Source organism: Silene latifolia, chromosome 11, assembly GCF_048544455.1.
Source record: "Silene latifolia isolate original U9 population chromosome 11, ASM4854445v1, whole genome shotgun sequence".
Taxonomy (NCBI): Eukaryota; Viridiplantae; Streptophyta; class Magnoliopsida; order Caryophyllales; family Caryophyllaceae; genus Silene; species Silene latifolia.
This window is the reverse complement of record NC_133536.1, coordinates 196,929,245-196,950,445: the sequence shown is the minus strand read 5'-3', so window position 1 is coordinate 196,950,445 and position 21,201 is coordinate 196,929,245. Positions and strand designations below refer to the sequence as shown.

Sequence of the window (21,201 nt, the reverse complement as noted above, 5' to 3'; positions counted from 1 at the left end):
ATATAACATTTAACTACCTGTAAATATTTTTACGTAACTACCATTTGACCCAACAATGATTAAATTATGGTTGTTATTCGAAAGAAGGAGATTTGTTGCATCATTGAGTTGATTATGCAAAGTAGATATTATTGTTTTCCTTGACCAATTGAAAAACAAACAGGTATTAATGAACAAAATCTAAAAACTCTCAGTCCCAAGTATCATATATATAAACTTCATATTGGTTTTATTTTCCTAAAAAAAAGTATTTTATTAATCAAACACTCTTTTATTCTTATGTCAATATTATGTTAACAGGAATTATTTGTTGGTTATGCGGCATACATAAAATCTTAGACATGAATGATGTACTATATGTCTATATTCCATTTTATTGTGAAATTCATCACACATTATTTTAATAACCGTGCAATGCACGGGCAAGAAAACTAGTTTTTTTTTAATCTTAAGACGGGGAGAAAAAGGAACATACATCGGATGTACTACATCCAACTTTTTAGTTTTTGAGCATATATTTATATTTTTTGAGCTTATTATCTTGAGTTTTATTTGTTTTTGAGCATATGTATATTTTTTTTTGAGCTTATTAAAATTTATAAGTTAGATTTTAATTTTTTTCAATCAAAACTTAATTTTTACTAAATTTATATGTAATGTTTTTGAGTTTATTGTAATTTTTTAGAACTTAATGTTTAAGTAAATAAACTTAGAAACTTTATAATAAAACTCATAATTTTTAAAACAAAACTCAAAAATTTTATTATAATGCTCAAAAACTATAGAATTGATGGTAATACATCAGATGTATAATCCAGCTACCGGGATATCTTAGGATGAATATAGCCATCTTAGGAGAGACTTATGGTAAATTTGAGTTAAACATCCTACTCCCTCCAATAGAAGTTTGATTATCTTCTCTCTTTCCTTTTTTGGTAAGTTTCATTCATTTTTTTATTAATTTCTCTCTCCTAAAAAATCAACAACTCTCATTACTTTATCTATTCTTTATTCATCATTCATTCTTTATTATTTTCTCTCACCTATAAATTTCACAACTTATAATACTTTATTCTACTTTATTCCTTATTTCTTCCCCTTTCTTAATTTTTGTGTCCAAAAGAAAGTGGGAGATATAAGGAAATAGGAGGGAGTATTTAGTAAATCCGACACATAAAAAAAAAAACAAAAACATAAAAAAGGTTGTTGAACAGACGGACAACACACACAGCAATACAGCATAGCTTCTCCAATAACATCTTCAGGTTTGATCTTTCTCTTCTTCAGTTCTTCTTTTTTAAATTATTACAATTTTGTACATCCGACCGCTTACTTTGCCAACTTGCGGGAGCCTTTGAATTGCATTCGTGGTCATTTGTTTATTTGTTTCATATTTGGTTTATGGTTAATTGTTTAACTTTCTATTTTAGGGATATATTTAATGGGTAATTTGATACTCCACCCTCAATTTGATTACTTCGACTTTCCTTTGTCTTTGTGCCAAAACCAACCAGAGATAAACAAATGATCGGAACGGAGAGAGTAATGCTTATTACAGTATCATCTTTTTTGGAATTGATGTTGTTTATTGTTATTTAGATGAGATTTGTTACTAGAGAATTGAAGTTATGAGAGCAATTGACTCATGGGATGGGGGTGGGGAGAACTACTGACGAAATACATTGAAAATTGGACGGGATCAAATTGAGAGTGCTTATAGTAAGAGATGAAAACATGAACTGCTAAAACTGACCACCGTTGCTAAACTTCCAGCTGCACCCTTGATATTTAATTTATAGGGAATATCTGAAATAATGCACAATACTTTTCACTTTAATTAAGTTCAGATAAAAAGTTGGACGAGTTTCCATTGGTGTTACGGTGTTAGTGTATATGTGCGTTACTAACCTCTGGATATGTTGCGGCAAACAACTGTGGTTAAGACATGAATGAAATAAATGGCTAAGACATGAATGAAATAAATCATGATGTTCAGGTTCAAACCTTTGCATAAATTATTATCATTGTATGTTTCTCCGTATCTGTCTAGATTAAATGTTGTTAGATCGTAGACAAGCTTAGTTCTTAGATTCCTTTCTCTATTACTATTCCTATTTATCATTATTATTTTTGTTATTCATATAACTGTCTTTGTTTTTTTAGATTGTAATCTTGTTTTTTTTTTTTTTTTTTTTGCAAGATCATGGCTGCTGTTGATTGGTCGACATTGCCTCTCGATCTTCTTGGTCACATTGCAATGAAGTTGGAAACGATAGAAGATTTTATTTATTTTTCAGCGGTATGTCCCTCTTGGAATCATGTTTCATCCTTAATAAAGCACCAATGGAGACCTATACCAGTGCCATGGCTTTTACTATCTGAAAACACTAGCAATAATCCGCATTGTGTACGGAAGATTTTTAATCCTAGTAATAATAAGTGTTACAAATTGAATTTCCCTAAGACTTTTGAAGCAAAGTGTTGGGGTTCAAACTATGGTTGGGTTGCAATGGTTGACCGTAAGCTTGATGTACGCTTGTTCAATCCGATCACTAAGGCTGAAATTCATTTCCCATCTGTGACAACCATCCCAGATCAAAACCCATATAACGAAGAGATCGATGAGAATGAAGAAAAATATATTAGTTGGTATTTGAGGTTGTTTATGAGGAGGCTCGTCGTGCTCAAAGTGGCTCAAAATGAGTTTGTTATTATAGCAATTACTATTGATCACCTAGCTTTTGCTAAACAGGGGGATAAATCGTGGACATTAGTATTCATCAAGAAAGATTATGGTATTACGTTGTTTGATGTCGTGGCTATGAATGGTTATGTATTTGCTTTGTACAATGATGCATCGCTTGTATATTGGAATATCGAGGACTTTCGTGGTCATGAGCTTATAAGGCCAATGGAATATTCGTTACTAGAATTTAAAATGTTTGAGGAGTTCATAAGTGGGTTAGGAACACTATATTTGGTGGAATCAGGTTGTGATCTTCTCATGGTGTTACGATTCAAGAAAGAAGTGTTGGATTCAGATGGGAATGATTACCATCCTGACGTTTATGAAACATTTCGTTTTTCGGTCTATAGACTCGATACTAAAGACAGAAGATGGGAGGAAATTACAGATCATGCGACATTGTTTGTAGGTAGTAATTCTACAATGTCCGTTTCGGCCAAATGTTTGCAACCTAACTGTATATATTTCACCGATGATGAATTTGAGCTCAGTAGTTTGGCGACCAAGTTTGGTGGACATGATATGGGTGTTTATGACATCAAATGTAAGAAAAAATGGCGATTTTACGAAGGTGATGACATCCACTCCGCATATTGTAGACCAACATGGTTTATTCCTCAACTTTAAATTATTGAAAGTGACTGACCGTCTGGTATGGTGTTTAGGACTTAAATTTTAGGCCATGATACCCCACAACTGGCTTTGAATTTAAGCCATGAAACCGCATGCTGATCAAGTTATAAGACGTTTTGAAGTTTGCTTCATCAGAGCATATTCGCATAGGACAATGTGACTTGTACAAGAATGCAATAGCTGGTTTCATTGCAAGGAGTGAAACCGAGATGGAATGTCTATGATGTTTAATATTTAACTTGTGAGATTATATTATGAAGTTTTTAGATTGATCTGTCTAACAGAGGTCGATTTAATTGTGATCGAATCGGATTAAATCGGTTCGAATTTTCTCTGGTTGACCCAAGTTCGGTTTGGATTGGTACATTTCGGTTGGTCACTTTACTTGTTTTGTACTATTTCAACTCGGAATCGGATCGGGTCCATATCTGCTTAGGTGAGTTTTTGGTTATCGTTTTCTTGATCTCGGGGTGTGTAAAAATTTGCTTAATATTGTTAATAATGAATAAAGAATTCGTGATAAAAACTCTTAAAATAACTATATTTGTTACTCATATTGAATGTTCTATGCGTTATCAATCAAATAACTTCAATCGTTTTATCGGTTGTGAGTTTATTTTGCTATGTCCAGTACCTAGTATATTTATAGCATTTGGATCATTAATGCATAACTGAAGTGTAGGTGAATTTATCCATTGAATTCATAGTTATAGTCAAGCGAATGATATTGTGAGATCACAAATTCTCATTGAAGCGTCACAGGTTGGGGCGGACTCAGAATTTGATATAAGGGGTAGCGGAAACACAATCCCTATAATTGTCAAATAATTTGAATGTCGCAAAATATTCAATACATTACATGTATTCAAATCATAACACAATCGACATTTAAAAATTAGAAATTTGACAAAGGATGCAAATTGCATGATTATACCGTGCATTTTTTTTCATATTCAATAACAATGTTAATAATTCGGTAACTTACAATGATTCTACAATATACTTCTTACTTATCACTGATTTTTACGCATTACCTTACAAAAACGTACCTTATATAATATAGAAAAATAATACAAGTAAGATTTTTGTATTATAAAATTTGCATCAAGTGCGAAGTATTTTTTTATATTTTAGATATACTTACAATTTATTTTTATAATTTGCAAATATGCACCATTATAAATAACTCATAACTATGGAAAAATACGCTAAATTAATAGATATCTTCCCAAAAAAATAGATGAATTGTTATCCCCATTTACAACGGTGGGTTTGCTGACTTGCTCTTCATAAGGATCTTAATGAGATTATTTATTGAATAAAATAAAAAGGAAATGGTGATATAGAAAGAAAAAAAAATGAAACATGTTGGTTCTACTTATTGGTTCACATAGGGATCGAACCACCATAAACCATGCGGAACCAGTGACCACATATCTTACTTAGAGCATCTTCAATGGTTAAGCAAAAGGACTTGTTTGCAAATAAAAAAAATTTAAACTACTTGCTTAACCATTAGAGTACTCCAAATGGACTAGCTTAAATTGAGCTAGTAGCTCAAATGGCCCCATAAAGAGATGTATACCAATTAAATAAATTTATATGGGTCTATCTAAGCAACAAGTTAGTAGCTTGAGCATTGAGAGAGTTTGTAGCTTGAAAGTGTTGTAGCTTAAAAAGCTTATGTGTAAAGTTAAGCTAGTATGATTGTTGCTTACCATTGGGGTGCTCTCACTACTACGAAAATGCGGGGTAGTGACGGGGAAACTGACGGTGTTTCCGTCAGTACAAATTCCTGACGGAAATTCCGTCAGATATTATTGGCGCGTTGACAAAGTCAATGGCGCTAAATAGTATGTGACGGAAAATCCGTCAGAAAACTTACTTCTGACGGAATTTCCGTCAGATGTTTCCCACACACATAGATGCACTTCAACTGTTAAAATAATATGGCATATGACAGAATTTCTGTCAGGAATAGGTTATTACTGACGGAATTTCCGTCATGTTTAAGATATTTCATACACTGTGTGCATCTAGCTGTCAACAATAAGTGAGCCTCTAATGGACATTCCTTCAGGAATAGGCTAGTACTATCGAAATTTCCGTCAGAGGTGCATTATTGAGAGTGAATTATTGAGAGCCTCTGACAGATTGTCCGCCAGGAATTCTATAACACTGACGGAATTTTCGTCAGACACGTCTTTTATCTCAAACGCGCACTCTCCCTCGACACTTTGTCAATTTCTTCCCCCAAATCAATTAAAAACGCTTAACCCTAACCTTCTAAAACCCGACACCACCGCCACCCTCCTCCACTTCCGGCGCCACCACCATCACCACCAACACCGCCACGCCGTCGTCGTCACTATTAGGTAATTAATTTTGTCTGTCTTTCCTTCCTTCATCTCTCCTTTCTCTTTTTCTTTTTCCTTTTCCTTTTTTCGCTTCCACAGCCACCGTGCTTGCCGCCGCCATCCTGCCGCCTTCTCCTTCTTTCTCATTCTTCCTTTTTAATTATTTGTGAAGTTAATTAGGTATTGTTTAATCTCCTCTTAATTAATTTATGTTTAATTAGCTTAATTGATTTAGGATAGTAGTTGTTGCTGTAATTGTTGTTGAATTATTGTTGGTGTTGATGAATGTTGACTTAGGATAGAAGCCCATTTTGTTTAAATGTATGTTGTGCTGTGAAAATTTTGTGAGGTGTTAATAATATTGTTAAAAATTGGAATTATTGTTAATTAGATTATTGTTAAATTTTGTGAAATGTTAATGTTTTTAAAATGATAATTAAACTTAATGTTAATTAGATTAGATATGTTAATTGTTCATATTGACCTAGTTCCCGTTCAAAAATTTGAATAGTCTTTGTTTTGGGGCTGTCTTTGTACGTTTCAAGTCACTTAGGTAGTAAACATGTACTTGTGATTTGTTAATAAGGAAAGAGTTTGGTGAAAATTCATTTATTGTTAGTTTTTTTTAAACTTTTATGATATATATATATATATATATATATATATATATATAGCCATGGAGGTAATAAATTAAGGAATTGAGAAGGTCATAGTTCAACATACCTTTCTATCTTTATGAGTTTAATAAAACATGTCTTTAGTAGTAAGAAAACTGTTAAAAACAGTGCAAGTTATGAGGTAGATTTACCTAAGAATCTAGATCTACTTAATAAATGGACTATTCCAGAGGAAGTAAATAAGATTTATGAGTTAGGCTTCTTTGAAAGTCTAGGATTAAAACAAATAGTAAAAACTACAGAAGAATCAGTTTCTTTAGATGATGAAGAAATGTTTTTACAATTATTAAATGATAAAGATCTAGAACCGTATAGGAAAAAGGAGTATAAATTTATTCATATAGGGCTAGTTCAAATAGCTTTTAAGCCTTTAACGTTAGAAGGATTACCTGAAAGCTTTATAGCAGCTTTAAGAGATGGAAGAAATTTAGATTTTAAATCATCTATAATGGGAATAATAAAATCTAGTCTGGCACATGGACCAGTATATTTTGATGTTTATCCAAATTTAACAGTTTCTCTAACAGACAGTAATATTCTAGATACTTTAACCTTAAATGTTAAAACCCATGGTTATCAATATGCTCCAGGGTCAGAAGTAATTTGTATTTGTTATAGAATATATTATAAACCATTATATACAATGAATCCTCATTGCAAGTTAGCTGAGAAAAATTTAAATGAAACTATAATTATTGAGTCTAACTTTTCCAAATCAAATATAACCACGAGAAGAAAGATTAAATGGGAAGAAATAACTTTTCCAGAAAATTGGAAAATAGAAAAAGCCATGAAGCCGAGACCAATGATTAATACAAATCTATTAAACGTTTCACAAACAGGTGATGGATCTGTTAGTTTGATGTTTGAAAATCAAATACCTTTATTAAAAGATAAATTTTCTAGAATTTCTAGGTCTAACTCTGTGAGATCATTTATTTCTCCTCTAGAATATGAGATAGAAAGACCTATACCTTCTAGAGCCTCTACTTCTCTAATAAGAGAGGAAGGTGATGAAAACCTTCAAGAAGTTAGAATAAATGAATTTAAAAAATATAATGATAATATCATAAGAGGTCATACTAATGAACCCCAATTCGAGACCTTGTCTCAAATGAGTTATAATTGTCTTAATGGATAAAAATGGAAAAATAGATTTCAGCTTTGGAAGCAAAGCTAGATGTATAATAAAAAATGAATTTAATTTACCTAAGTGGGAAAAATTTAGAACTTGGTTTTTTAAGCATTTTGATAAAAACCAGCAAAGAAAACTCCAAGATGAGTTTTATGAGTATTGTTCTTCTCATAATCAAATCATGTATTTTGGAACTTGGTTCTATTCTATGTTTATAGAACCTCATATTTCAGTTTTAGAAAGAACATATGAATTAACTGATAATAGAACAGTAACAAGTATCTACCCTCCATTAGATCAATTTCATTATAATACATGTGGTTTTACTCCAATATTAAGACTATATACGGCCAAAGATGATGCATCTCCAATAAAAGCAACACAATTAAATGGGTTGATAGAACAAAATAATTATACTAATTTAATTTTATATATTGTTGGAGAACATTTAAGTTCGTTACATAACAAAATTGAGGGATTAACTCACTTACAACAAAAAATCTCTAGTATAAATGAATCTTTGCAGAATATGCAAAATAATATTATTAGTAAAAATAAGGTAATCTCAAAATCAGGGCCCTCAAGGGTAAATATTCAAAATCCTCCTGAAGTTGCTAATTTTATTACCAAAGCCCCTCTTAATTGGGAAAAAGCTTTTAAGGAGCAAGAAGATTTGAGTAAACAGGTTGAAAATAAACTTAGAGAAAAAATGGGAAATCTCACATTAAAAACTCTTAATAATCAGTTTGTTGAAAATCTTTCTGATAGTGAAAATGATCATAAAAAAGTTATAAGAGATGAATTAAATAGAATAGATAAAAGATGGGCAGACAAGCCTACTCAAAGATTATACTACTATAATAGACCTTCACCAATAGATGTCCTCCATGAGGAACAAGAATATCACCTAAATAATAGTTATAGTGGGAAGTGTATTTATGAATGGAATATTGATGGATTTACAGATAAACAGATCTATAATCAAATCCACAGAATAATGATGTATGGTACTATGTGTAAAATTGCTGGAAATAGTGATGTAACTGTCGCTAAAATGATTACAGCAGGATTTACAGGCCAATTAAAAGGTTGGTGGGATAATTGTCTTTCCAATGAGGCTAAAACATTAATTATAAATACAAGAATTGATATGCCAGATAATACACAGAAGGAAAATGCAGTTTATACTTTAGTAATCAATATAGTTGAACATTTTACAGGAAGATATTCTGATAATAATGAAAATATCAGAACTCTTTTACAAAACCTAAGATGTAAAACTCTTACTGATTTTAGATGGTATAAAGATACGTTTCTAAGTAGAGTCATGGAACTCCCTGAAGCGTCTAGTGAGCATTGGAAGTCTAAATTTATTGATGGCCTACCTCACTTATTTGCAGAAAGGGTTAGAAATAATCTTAGAAATGGATACACTTCTATCCCCTATGATAATTATACTTATGGAAGTCTAATTGGAACTTGTATCCAAGAAGGTTTAAATCTTTGTAATGAACTTAGATTAAATCAACAATTAAAAAGGCAAAATCTTCTTGAGAAAAATCAATTGGGAGAATTTTGCAACCAATTTGGAATGGATATACCATATCCTAAGAAGAAGAAATATAATAAACAGAGTTTTAATGATAATCCTTTTTATAAAAGAAAAAGGAAAAAGCACCATTATTCCCAGGCAAAATTAGATAAAAAAGCTGAGAGAAAAGCTTTAAGAAAATCGTTTAAGAAAAGTAAATTTAGGAAATGGGAAAACCCCCTTGTATGTTATAAATGCAATAAGGTGGGACACATAGCAAAAAATTGTTGGGTAAAGAAAAAGATTTCTACCCTTAATATAGACGATAAAACTAAAGATGAGCTATATAAAATATTTCTTACAGATAATAAATCAGATAGTTCTAGGTCATCCTCTGATAATGAAGTAAAATTAATAGATGAAGATTCATATTTGTCTAACTCTTCTGATACTTCAAGTTCAGAATGTGAACCATGTTCTCAAAATAAATCATGTATAAAGGAAGAAAATGATCTTTACAATTTAATATCCCAATTTGAAGATCATAAGATTAATGTGTTAGAATCGCATCACTGGGTTGAAATTCTACAAAAGATTAAAGATCCAGAAATTAGAACAAAAATTCTTGATGTTATGGGTGAAGAACCTAGTAGTTCTAATAATTCATTTTCTTTAAAAACCCAAGATAATAATGAACCTTATACTATGAATGAGCTTTTTAAAAGAATAAAGCACAAGAAATTGGGCTCTAAACCTACATCCTTACAAGATGTTCTTAAAGAGATGGAGAATCTTAAGAAAGAAATTAAAGATATTCGTGAAAAAACGAAAAGTCAAGATATGAGAATATCTAATCTTGAAATGTTACAAGTTTTTAGAGATAAAGAATTAAGTAATAACTTTGAAAATATTATTGAAAGTAGTAACAATATAGGAAAAATTGAAGAATCCCCAAAAATGGATCAAATAATTTCTGCAGAATCTAATTCAGAGTTTTTGCAGACAATAGAATCAGTGATTCACCAAAAATGGTACATCAAAATTAATTTAAAAATTAATAGTTATTTTTCCAATAATTTAATTGCTCTTGTAGATAGTGGAGCTGATTTAAACGTTATTCAAGAAGGTTTAATACCAACTAAATATTTTGAAAAAACCTCGCATACACTTTCTCATGCGGGAGGAGAAAAATTAAATATTGAATTTAAAATTCCTAAAGCTTATGTTTGTGTGGATAAAAAATGTATCCCTTCATCGTTTTTATTAGTCAAAGATAAATTAACTACTCCAGTTATACGTGGAACACCTTTTATTAATCAACTCTATCCTATAACTCATGTGGATAATGAAAAAATTATTGCTACTTATAAAGAAGACCCTATTATTTTTAAATTTATTACAAAGCCTGTTACTAAGGTTTTACATCAAGTATATGATCACTTATTAAATAAAGAAAAACAATTAAATTTTCTAAAACAAGAAGTTACAATGTTAACTCTTGATGAAAAATTACAGAATCCTAAATTACAAAGTAAAATTACTTTGATAAGCAATACTTTTGCAACCACGATATGTGGAGATCATCCCTCTACATTTTGGGATAGGAAAAAACATGTTGTAACCCTTCCTTATGAAGCAGATTTTAATGAAAAAGATATTCCAACTAAGGCAAGGCCCTGTCAAATGAATTCAGAATACTTAGCCTTATGCCAAAAAGAAATAGCTTCTTTGTTGGATAAAAACTTAATTACTGCCTCTAAATCACCATGGTCGTGTACGGCGTTTTATGTTAATAAACATACAGAACAAGAAAGGGGTGTCCCTAGACTTGTTATCAATTATAAACCTTTAAACAAGGTATTAAAATGGATTAGATATCCTATACCTAATAAAAAAGACTTATTAGACAGATTATATGACTCTGTTATATTTTCCAAATTTGACTTAAAATCTGGATATTGGCAGATACAAATACATCCAGAAGATAGGTATAAAACAGCTTTTAATGTTCCATTTGGACAGTATGAATGGAATGTCATGCCATTTGGCTTGAAAAATGCTCCTTCTGAATTTCGGAAAATTATGAACGAAATCTTTAATGATTATGTAGATTTTATTATTGTTTATATAGATGATATATTAGTTTTTTCCAAAACTATTGAAATGCATTTTAAGCATTTAGATATTTTTCAAAAAATTATCATTCGAAATGGATTAGTAATTTCTAAGCCAAAAATGTCGCTTTTTCAGACCAAGATAAGATTTCTTGGCCATAATATAGAAAAAGGAAGTATAATTCCTATTAACAGAAGTATTGAATTTGGATCAAAGTTTCCAGATGAGATACTAGATAAAACTCAGTTACAAAGATTCTTAGGAAGTCTTAATTATATATCTCCTTATTATAAGAATATTGCTGAGGATACAGCTATTTTATATGATAGATTAAAAAAGAATCCAACTCCTTGGACGAAGGATCATACTAACACTGTTAGAAAGATTAAAGCTAAAGTTATATCTTTACCTTGTTTATCTTTAGCTAATCCCCATTGGGAAAAAATTGTAGAAAGAGATGCCTCAGAAAAAGGGTATGGTGGTATTTTAAAACAAATAGACCCGACTACTAAAAAAGAGCTCCTTGTTCGATTTTATTCGGGTAAATGGAATAAGGCCCAAGGAAATTATGCTACTATAGCTAAAGAAGTATTAGCTATTGTTAAATGTATTTTAAAATTTCAAGATGATTTATATAATAAACCTTTCATAGTAAAAACTGACTGTAAAGCAGCTAAATATATGTTTACAAAAGATTTTAAGCATGATGTGTCCAAACAAATGTTTGCAAGATGGCAATCTCATTTGGCACCTTTTGATTTCCAGATTATTTATAAAAAAGGTGAGGATAACCACCTTCCGGATTTTCTAACTAGAGAATATTTATGATGTATAATTTGCAAAAGGCAAGATATCAGTATTATTTGCAAAAGATAAACCCTATGATCAACATTACATACCAACATTATTTACAAAGAATAAGACGTCATACAATAATAAGTTATCAATGGCGCCTTCTAAGGCCAAGACCTATTTTTAAACAATCCTTAAGGAGAAGGCTTTCAGCCTATTATTTAGACTGTAAATATAGTACTTTAGAACTATACCGTTTACAAAGTAATGAAATCCTTAATATTGAAGGATATATTTAAAAATCGACATATACTTTTAATTATGATTGTTTCTTATTCTTATGCAGAATTATCTCAAATGGAGTTATCCTCTTATAAAGGAAGAGGAACCTCTTCTAGAGGAAGAGGCAGAGGAACCTCTACTAGAGGTAGAGGAAGGGGACAAGGACCAAATATTCTTGTTCAATATGGTAATAAAAGATTGGTTACAATGGAAACCAACAGATCAGAAGTCATAAGGAGACCAGAGATACCCGGAAGTTCTTCGTACTCATCAGCAGTACAAGCTGTTATTAAAAAAGAGGATGATATGATCCTCAATGATAAAGAACAAAGAGTTATACTCCTTTTAAATGAATCTGATAAGAAATGGGAAGCAAATCCCTGGTATCTGCATAAGAGATACCTTGGTAAACTGGGTTATACTCAGGAAACGTATAAGTACAGACTCTTCTATGAAGAGATTCTTAAAAATAATGACTGTATTATTAAACATTTCTATACAGGAGAATCGATTAAGTTCTCAAAAATTATTATTGGGAAAATACATCCCATAAATGAATGGGGAATATCCCCCATGGAAGAAAAACCGATTATGGTTAATAATATTCATATGAAATATAATTACTGGGATTATATCCAGGCCTTTGATAAGGCACTATTATATGAGAATGAATCTCAAACTCATACATGGTTTATTAAAATCCATGTGGACAATTTAGATGTCCCTTCCTGGTTTATTAAATGGTGGAATTTTTATGGCACCACCCCAGATATACTTCCAGAACTCTTTAAAGAGTATTATGGAAAATGGTTAGAGCTTAAGCCCTCTGAACAGGATTATATTCCTGAAGATTTGAAATTTTTTATGGAATTTTCAATTCCGTGGATATGGGGAGCTGTTCCCACAACGGGTTATACCCAAGACCTATTCTGCCTAAAAAATAGGTCCTATTCAAAATTTTGGAAAACCATGATGGAGGTTGATGAAAATGGTGAGCTTAACTCCATCATCACGATTAATTTATTAAAAAGTAAGATAAATCTTTACTTGGAAGATAAGGAAAAGGCTGATAAAAGCCAAAGAGGAAAGGAGATTGATGCTGTCATCAATTTATGGGCTGAGGATTCTCTGGATATTGAAGAGATGAGTGAAGAAGAGATTAAGGCAGTTTACCAGAAAGCCTTATTAAAAACTCTGAAGAAAAAGAGAGAGGAGGAAGCTTCAACTTCCGATATGTCCATGGCTTCACTACACAGCCAAACCTCTTTCAGCAACCTAATGCAGGATGCTCAGGATCCGGATGATGATATGCCACTGAGCAATGAGGACAGAAAAGCAGCCGAGTGGCTGAAAAATTCAAACAAAACCATCCAGAAGAAGGACATGTGTCCATAACAGATGTTTAACTACTGTTTAGGATAATTATTAAGTTTTATCTTTTATAAAGATAAAGTTACTTTTGTAAAAGCAGCAATAATGCCGTCGGTTATGACGTAAGTGCTTACGCACGTTTATTTGTCTTTTGTTTTCCCCCTGCCTATATAAGGAGGGTTTGTATCATAGTTGAAGGCATCGGTTTTCTCTCCAAGCCTTCTCTCTAAAACTTCTCTTGTAAAAATCTTTAGAATAAATAAAAATCTTCTTCTGAGCACAACCTAAAGTTTGTAAGTATTTCTTTTATCTTTGTATTATTTTGTTTTAAATTAAATTTTTAGTTTAAGGATGAGCCTTATAGGCTAAATCCTTTATGTTGAACTATGACTAACTAAAGGATTTAATTTTTATTCTTCCTGGTAATAATACTCTTGGTGATGATGATACTGGAAATAACGACACTTTTAATACTCCTTTAAGATCTGGCTGATAGTTTAAACTCTTTATGGTTATCATAAACTCATGGGTCCGTTCTGTTTTGCCCGCTTTGCCGTGGATAGGCGTTTTAGGGTGTTTTGAAGTGGACATTGCGTTTATGATAATCTTCCTGTTTTGTTTAGTAAAACCTATCTGGCTAGATGAACAGTGTATGAACAGTGCCGTCGTGTCTAGGTCACCGTCCCTATGGTATCAGAGCCATATATATATATATATATATATATATATATATATATACACAGCCGGGATCCGATGAGTCTAGGGTTTTAAATGAGTCCGTCCTATCATTTCAGACCGTCAGATCCAACACAATGGACGCACAAGATGCTGACACGTTGCATGTCATACGTCAGCCTCCAGTTGAACAAAACCTCCAAAAAACGCGATGTTTCAAAATTTCAAAATTTTTTACTTTCTCTCTCCTCTTCAAACATCTCACAACCGTTTTCCCCAAAAAATATCACCAATACACCGTTATAACAATCAAAAAAATTAAAATCATCAGTTGCTTCAAAAATCAAGAACAATAATCGTTGATATCACTCAATAATAGGTATAATCGAAATTCAAATCTCCTTTTCATGGTGTATATAAGTTTTATCATTTTAATTTTAGTATTGTGATATTAGTTTGTTGTTTTCTACTTCAATAATGGTGTGTAACAATGGTAGTTTGTATACACGATGATGAATTGAAGCAATGTTAACAAAAAAATGCAGGAATCGAAGAAGTATAATGACGAAAACGAGTAAAAAAGTAGATTCAAGCCCGAAAACGAAAAAGGGGAAAAGAAAAAACAAGGATGCAGACGATGAAGTTCCTACTACTAATGCGAAGAAACTAAAGGTGACTTTGAAGAAGAATGTTGGTAATGAATTGGAAGCAAACAATATGGAGAAAGACGTTCTTCGAGCATTTGAAAAAGCCTAAAAGGAAACAAAAGTATGTAGTGTTTCTATTCTTCATTAAGTTGTAGAAAATGATTATGTATCATGTTATATTAATGAACTGTTGATGTTGTTTGTTTACACGGTTAACCTAATTTGTAAATGGATATGAATGTTATACTGAAGAAATATGTATGTTATAGTTTCTATTTGGAAAGTGGAATGTGTAATTGTATCTGTAAACTGTCATAGAAATGGATAGGAATGTTATACTGAAGAAATATTTATTCTGACTGTTAAGCAATGTGTCTGTTACTGTTATTCAATGTGTCTACATTACATTAGCATTTTGTTATTGCATGTTACAGTGAGTGAATTTGTTATTTCTGTAATTTGATTTACATGACTAAATTGTTGTTGTTGTTGTTGTTTATTTACTTTTTTGTAACATGTATAGTTTATGTTGCAGGCCTGTTGAATTTGTAATTAAATGTCGATCAACAACTTTGGTCGAAATTATTAACAGTCTCACAGATGAACAAAAACAAGCAGTTAAAGAGATTGGGTTTGGGGGCCTGTTATAATTGAAAATAACCGAATTCCCAAAGGGGATAATAAAATGGGTGATAAACGCATTCAACCACAACGACTTCTGTTCAAAGCTTTCGGTACAAAGGAGTTTATTCTCGAAAAAGGATGATATCCATGACTTTTTCATGTTACCTAGGCAAGGTAATGAAGTGGAATTTACACCGATTGGTCGTTGTAAACAGATCAAGAGAGGAGCCTTTAAAAGAACAATGGCGCCAAAGGTTCGGATTAGGAGGCACAACAGAGATGATCAAGATGAACCGATTATACGAAAGGTTAAAGCAAACAACCGAGAGTGGAGATGACTTGCGGATGTTTGTGGTCTACGATATGTGCACATTCTTAGCACCTAACACAAGTCATATCCTATATTTCAAGTCGCTTAACGCTGTCCAAGATGTTGCGAAAATCAAAGATTTAGATTGGTGCAAGTATGTGTTTCAGAAATTGGTTAAAGCAGTGGAAGAGTTTAAAGGTGGTAGTAAGAGTCTTTGCGGATGCACTATGTTCCTCATGCTGGCATACATGCATAGAATCGAGTTTAGAGGAGAAGTACAACCAACTGAACTTCCATTAATACAACATTGGACAGATGAAAAGTTGAAGAAAAGAGTTGGTGATGAGAAAGTTGTAGGATACTTGGGGGATGGGACAATGACAAAGACAAAATATCCAATTTGTCCGCAAAAATCGAAACGTTTCGCAAGTAAGGGGAAAAAAAGATGGGAGTCGAAAAACTGGAATTGAGAGAGGGAAAGTTTATGTAGCAATGGAACCGCCTCCGGGGAATTGAATCGACGAACAGTTAAAGAAGAAAGCCATTGATGTAAGTTCAGAACATAGTAGTTATTGTAAAAATCATTTTTAATGCTAATTCTTTTGAAAACTTAAATAACAGTAGTACTTATAATTCTTACTTATAATGTTATACAGAACATTCATTTGCTCTTCCTCGAGATGAAAAGGGATTCTGACCTTTTCCATGCAAGAAATGTTGAACGTATGCAGATATTCAAGCGAAAAGTAGGGTCAGAAACAGGTGTGCCTGATAAAAGCAATGCAGAATCGAGTACCCCAGTTGCTCCAACACAAACTCAGCAACTGTACAAGAATCCCATGTACCATGCTTATATGGACGAGTTGGTGAAGAGGACTAAACATGCCCAAAGCCTTGATATACCTTCTTTTGAAGAGTTTGAAGAATTAATTAATGCATACAACAAGTCCTTAGATGAAGAACAACAGAATGCTACAAAGGCAAACCAGTCGCCACAGAATATTGCAAAAGGCTTAGAAGAGATTGTTTTAAACATAGCCAAGGAAGCCGTAAACCCTGCTGCTAAAAAAACATTGAATGAGGAGACAACAGACAAAGGGGAATTGCTGAATTCACAGAATACAAACAGCAGCGACTTCAGCTACGAGTCTGACCATGGGAATGAGTATAAAGACGGGACAGAGACTCCAACTACAACAAACATGGAAGAACCAGCAAATGGAGATCCAGATGCCACCCAAGACAGAACAACTGATAAGCATTCATATCTACTACACACAAACAAAGAAGAAGAATGCATGGATGTAGTCGATTATGATTTCGGATGTTCTTGGTATGTGGACATGCGAGAAGAGGAGACAATTCTGTTGTCGGAGTACATGATTGAACATAGTGAGTTGATGGCGCCTCTTCTTCGACAAAGAAAGGAGGTAGTAGACTCTTTTTGTTACCTAACCGACCACAACTACAAGAATGAGTAAGTATACAACTCAACTGTTTACATTCGTATACATTCTCTATATTTGTATGATATACATTTGCATATTACAACTTTTTTTTTTTTTTTTTTTACAAAGTGAGAGATTAGCAACATTTGGTTTTTGCACTTTCTGTCAAAGGATGATGCAAAAAGTATGATGACCGATGAGTTGATAACAACATCAGTCATAGAATGTTGGTCAATTATGCTTAATGAACTGATTGTCAAGAAGGTGGTGACTGATGAACCCTACAAATTATATTTGGGAATTAATCATATGGTATGTTATTCTGAAGGGTTATATATGTTATAGTAATCTTGTAATAGTATGTTATCTTGGTAATTTTATTGTATGTTACTACGAAGGAATGTATATGTTATAGTAATTGAAATAGTATGTTATACTGGTAATTATATTGTATGTTACTCTGAAGGAATGTATATGTTATAGTAATTGAAATAGTATGTTATATTGGTAAGCATAATGACAACATTTAAGCTTTCAATTTTCAGGAACAAATCATTAGCTTATTGACAACAGAAGATGATAAAAGGGCAGGATATGTGGAAGAAATATTTAATGCATGGAGAGGTTGGTGCAAGTGTTGCAAAAGTCCATTGAATTTGGATTTTGACATGGTAAGAAAAAATAGTTTCAAACTTTTTCAATAAGAAACTATAAGAATCTATGACTTCCAATATCTAAAAGCTTGTTTCTTGACGTTTTCGTCGGTATTCATTCCAATGATATTTAATAAGCACTTCTTTTGTGCTTGTATAAATTTCATTGACAAGAAGATTGACTACTTAGACAACAGAAAGTATGGAGGGGTCTTTACATAAAATGAGTATGTCGACATGGCAATGATAACAGTACGTTTTCTAGTGGCTTTTGCAATTACAATTTGATATATTGGTGTAAGCTTAGAACTGAGTATCTGAATGTATTTAAAGTATCTGAATGTGTATTGTTGTAATGCAGGCCCATATGTTTGGAGCATTTCTAGCTGAAAATGGTGTTCAAAAGGGCGGAATGGTTAAAAGTTTTCCAATGAGAAATGTGCAATTCAAGTGGAAGTGTACAAAATTGTATGAGAATGTCGACTGTGGGGTGTTTATGATGTTTCACATGTTGTTTTACGTTGGTAAGCTATTTGATTGTGACCTTGGAAATGCGACAACGAGGATTGTATATCGGGCAGAGATATTAGCAAAACTTGTGATGAGTGACCTTAATAGTACAAGGGATAAACTGATGGAGAAGGTTGAAGAAATCAAGACTGAAAGAAAAGCTTTACTGCCTGTGCTTGTTGAGCAGCGTAAGAAAAAGGCTGAAGAGGAAGCAAAGAGTAAGGGTCTTGTACAAAGTCTTTGGATACATATTATATTACATACGTTTTGCGACTTGTAAGTAATATTATTTGCATGAACTGAAAACAGGACTTGAACAAGAACGATTATGGTCAACACCAAAAGCAAAAAATCAGAACAGCTGTGATGACTATCTGAAGACACCTATGTCAGTCTTAGGCAGTTGAATAAAGGGAGCATCAGATGGCATTGGTTGCACATTATACTGCGGAGAACCAGAACCTAATTCTACTCTCGTGTCAAGATTTATGAGAAATAATAAATCGCGTTTCTCATTGATATTGATTACGAGGAAGGAAGTGGCTGATTATTGCTTTCTGGATGACTACATATTTGATCAAAGGTATTAAAAACTGAATCCTATCTACTGTAAAAAAGAATGTAATTACACATGTAAGCTGTTAACTGGTCATTTTTTTTTGGACATAGAGAGTCCGTGGTGGTGTATAATGCAAAAAAGAGTTTAACAAGAGAAGATATACAAACGTTGATGCCAACAGTACATTTAAATCAAAATGCCGTAGAATGTTGGGCTATGCTACTGAATAACATAGCACACACTGAGAAAGGCATAAAAACACTTATGTTTTTTGGAATAAATCACATGGTAAGTAGTCATACTGATCATCTTTAACTGTTACTGTGATTATGCATGTATGTTACAGTGATTGAATAAGTCTGTTATTGTGAATGAATGTGCATTCATTTGACTTGTTATTAATATATCAGGAGGACATCAATGCTCTGGTTGAAAGAGAATCCAATGGTACACAGGTTGATACACAAGCTAACAGTGTGTATGAGTGTTGGGATAGGTTTATAGCTGATAACTCAGAATGCAATCTTGAGGCAGAACTGATTTTTATCCCCTTATATGCTGGAAGACACTACTTTTGCATGTGTGTCGACATGTCAAGCAAGAAGGTGGATGTACTCGACAGCGTGATTCGTAAATCATGGAAGGATAACAATGTGTATAATATTACAAGAGTAGTGGTATGTGTCAATATCTATTCGCACATTCAAATATTCAAATAACACTTTGTGAAAGTTTTAAAAGACTAATTAAAAGAGTGTTGTCTTGTTTGATGTAGGCTGGTGTACTCAGTGATTACTTGGAAAGTAAAGGAGTGAAAGATGCAGAGGCAATAGCAGGATTCCTTATCTTTGAGACAAAATTGCCATGACGAACACATGATGCCACTGACGAGGAATCAGGATATTTTTTAATGATGCACATGATTGCATACGAGGGGGAACCGTATGAATCTGAATTGGGCAAGAAGATTACAAGGCGCATATTTTATGCTGAAATGGCACCATCATTGGTCTTGGCAGACATAAATGAGAAGCGAGCTGAAGTTACTGCAAAGGTGGATGCATTAAAAAGTAAAAAAGAAGAGATGTGGATAGAAATTAAGCGTAGAAGGGATGAATCGACTGAGAAGAACAATGGCAACACTGAACCTGTTGCAACAAATCCCAACGTAACTGAGATTCCTGTGCTACATTCAAGTCCACAAACATTTGCAACGTATGGGAGGAGAGTGAAACAAGCAGCAAGGAGAGAAGGCTATCCAAAAAAGAAAAAAGTAGAAGGTGGAGATGCTGGGAATTAAAGTAGTTAAAACAGATTGTTAATGCATTTTGATGCATTTTGTAAATGTGTTCTGGAGAACATATGTTAAAGTAGTTAAAACAGATTGTTATGGTAATTGTGTTTCATTGTTACAGTATTGAATGAATGATGTTATTGTGAATTAATATTTCTGTTAGCATGTTATACTTACAAGTTGTTGATGTTATCAGTAACAATGTTCATTACGATAACATCATTAATATTTATTAAAGAGTGATATTACGATGTTGTAGTAACAGTTTGATGATGTTACAGTGGAACAGCGGGATTACCAAGAAAATAAAAAATGAAAAATAAACAGTGTCTGTTGCAGCAACACTTTAAATATGTTATAGTAACGTTAGAATGATGTTATTGAGAATCACAATGACATTTTCTCAAGAAAATTATTATTGCTGCCAAAATCATCACATTGACATTCTAAAATGTTGTTACAGTAGTTGTATTATGTTGTTTTAGTAACAGTTTGATGATATTACAGTGAAACAACATGATCACCTTGGAAAAGTAAAAGGAAACAATCAACAGTGTCTGTTGCAGCAACACTTTAAATATGTTATAGTAACGTTAGAATGATGTTATTGAGAATCACAATTACATTGTCTCAAGTACTATTACAGCAAGCATCATAGTTTCCAAAAAACTGTGTAGATATAAAACTGTATGTCTCAAAAAATCACAATAATCGTTTGATAGGACTCTATTTTCTTATAACCTAAAATATGCCGAATACAAAAAACGTAAAGTAATGGTAAAATTGAATTGTATTAATGTCTATCTTGATCATCACTAATTCCACAAGTGCAACAGCATCAG

The 21,201-nt window shown here is 32.4% G+C and overlaps 1 protein-coding gene across 1 annotated transcript; it reads left to right on the top strand.

The window, feature by feature from the left end:
• The first annotated feature begins 1,181 nt into the window (after positions 1–1,181).
• On the top strand, positions 1,182–3,995 carry LOC141612252 (F-box protein SKIP23-like). Its single transcript, XM_074430984.1, has 2 exons — positions 1,182–1,265; positions 2,201–3,995. Exon 2 carries the CDS (start codon positions 2,204–2,206, stop codon positions 3,371–3,373), a length of 1,170 nt encoding a protein of 389 aa, XP_074287085.1. The 5' UTR covers positions 1,182–1,265; positions 2,201–2,203; the 3' UTR covers positions 3,374–3,995.
• The last annotated feature ends 17,206 nt before the right edge of the window (positions 3,996–21,201 follow it).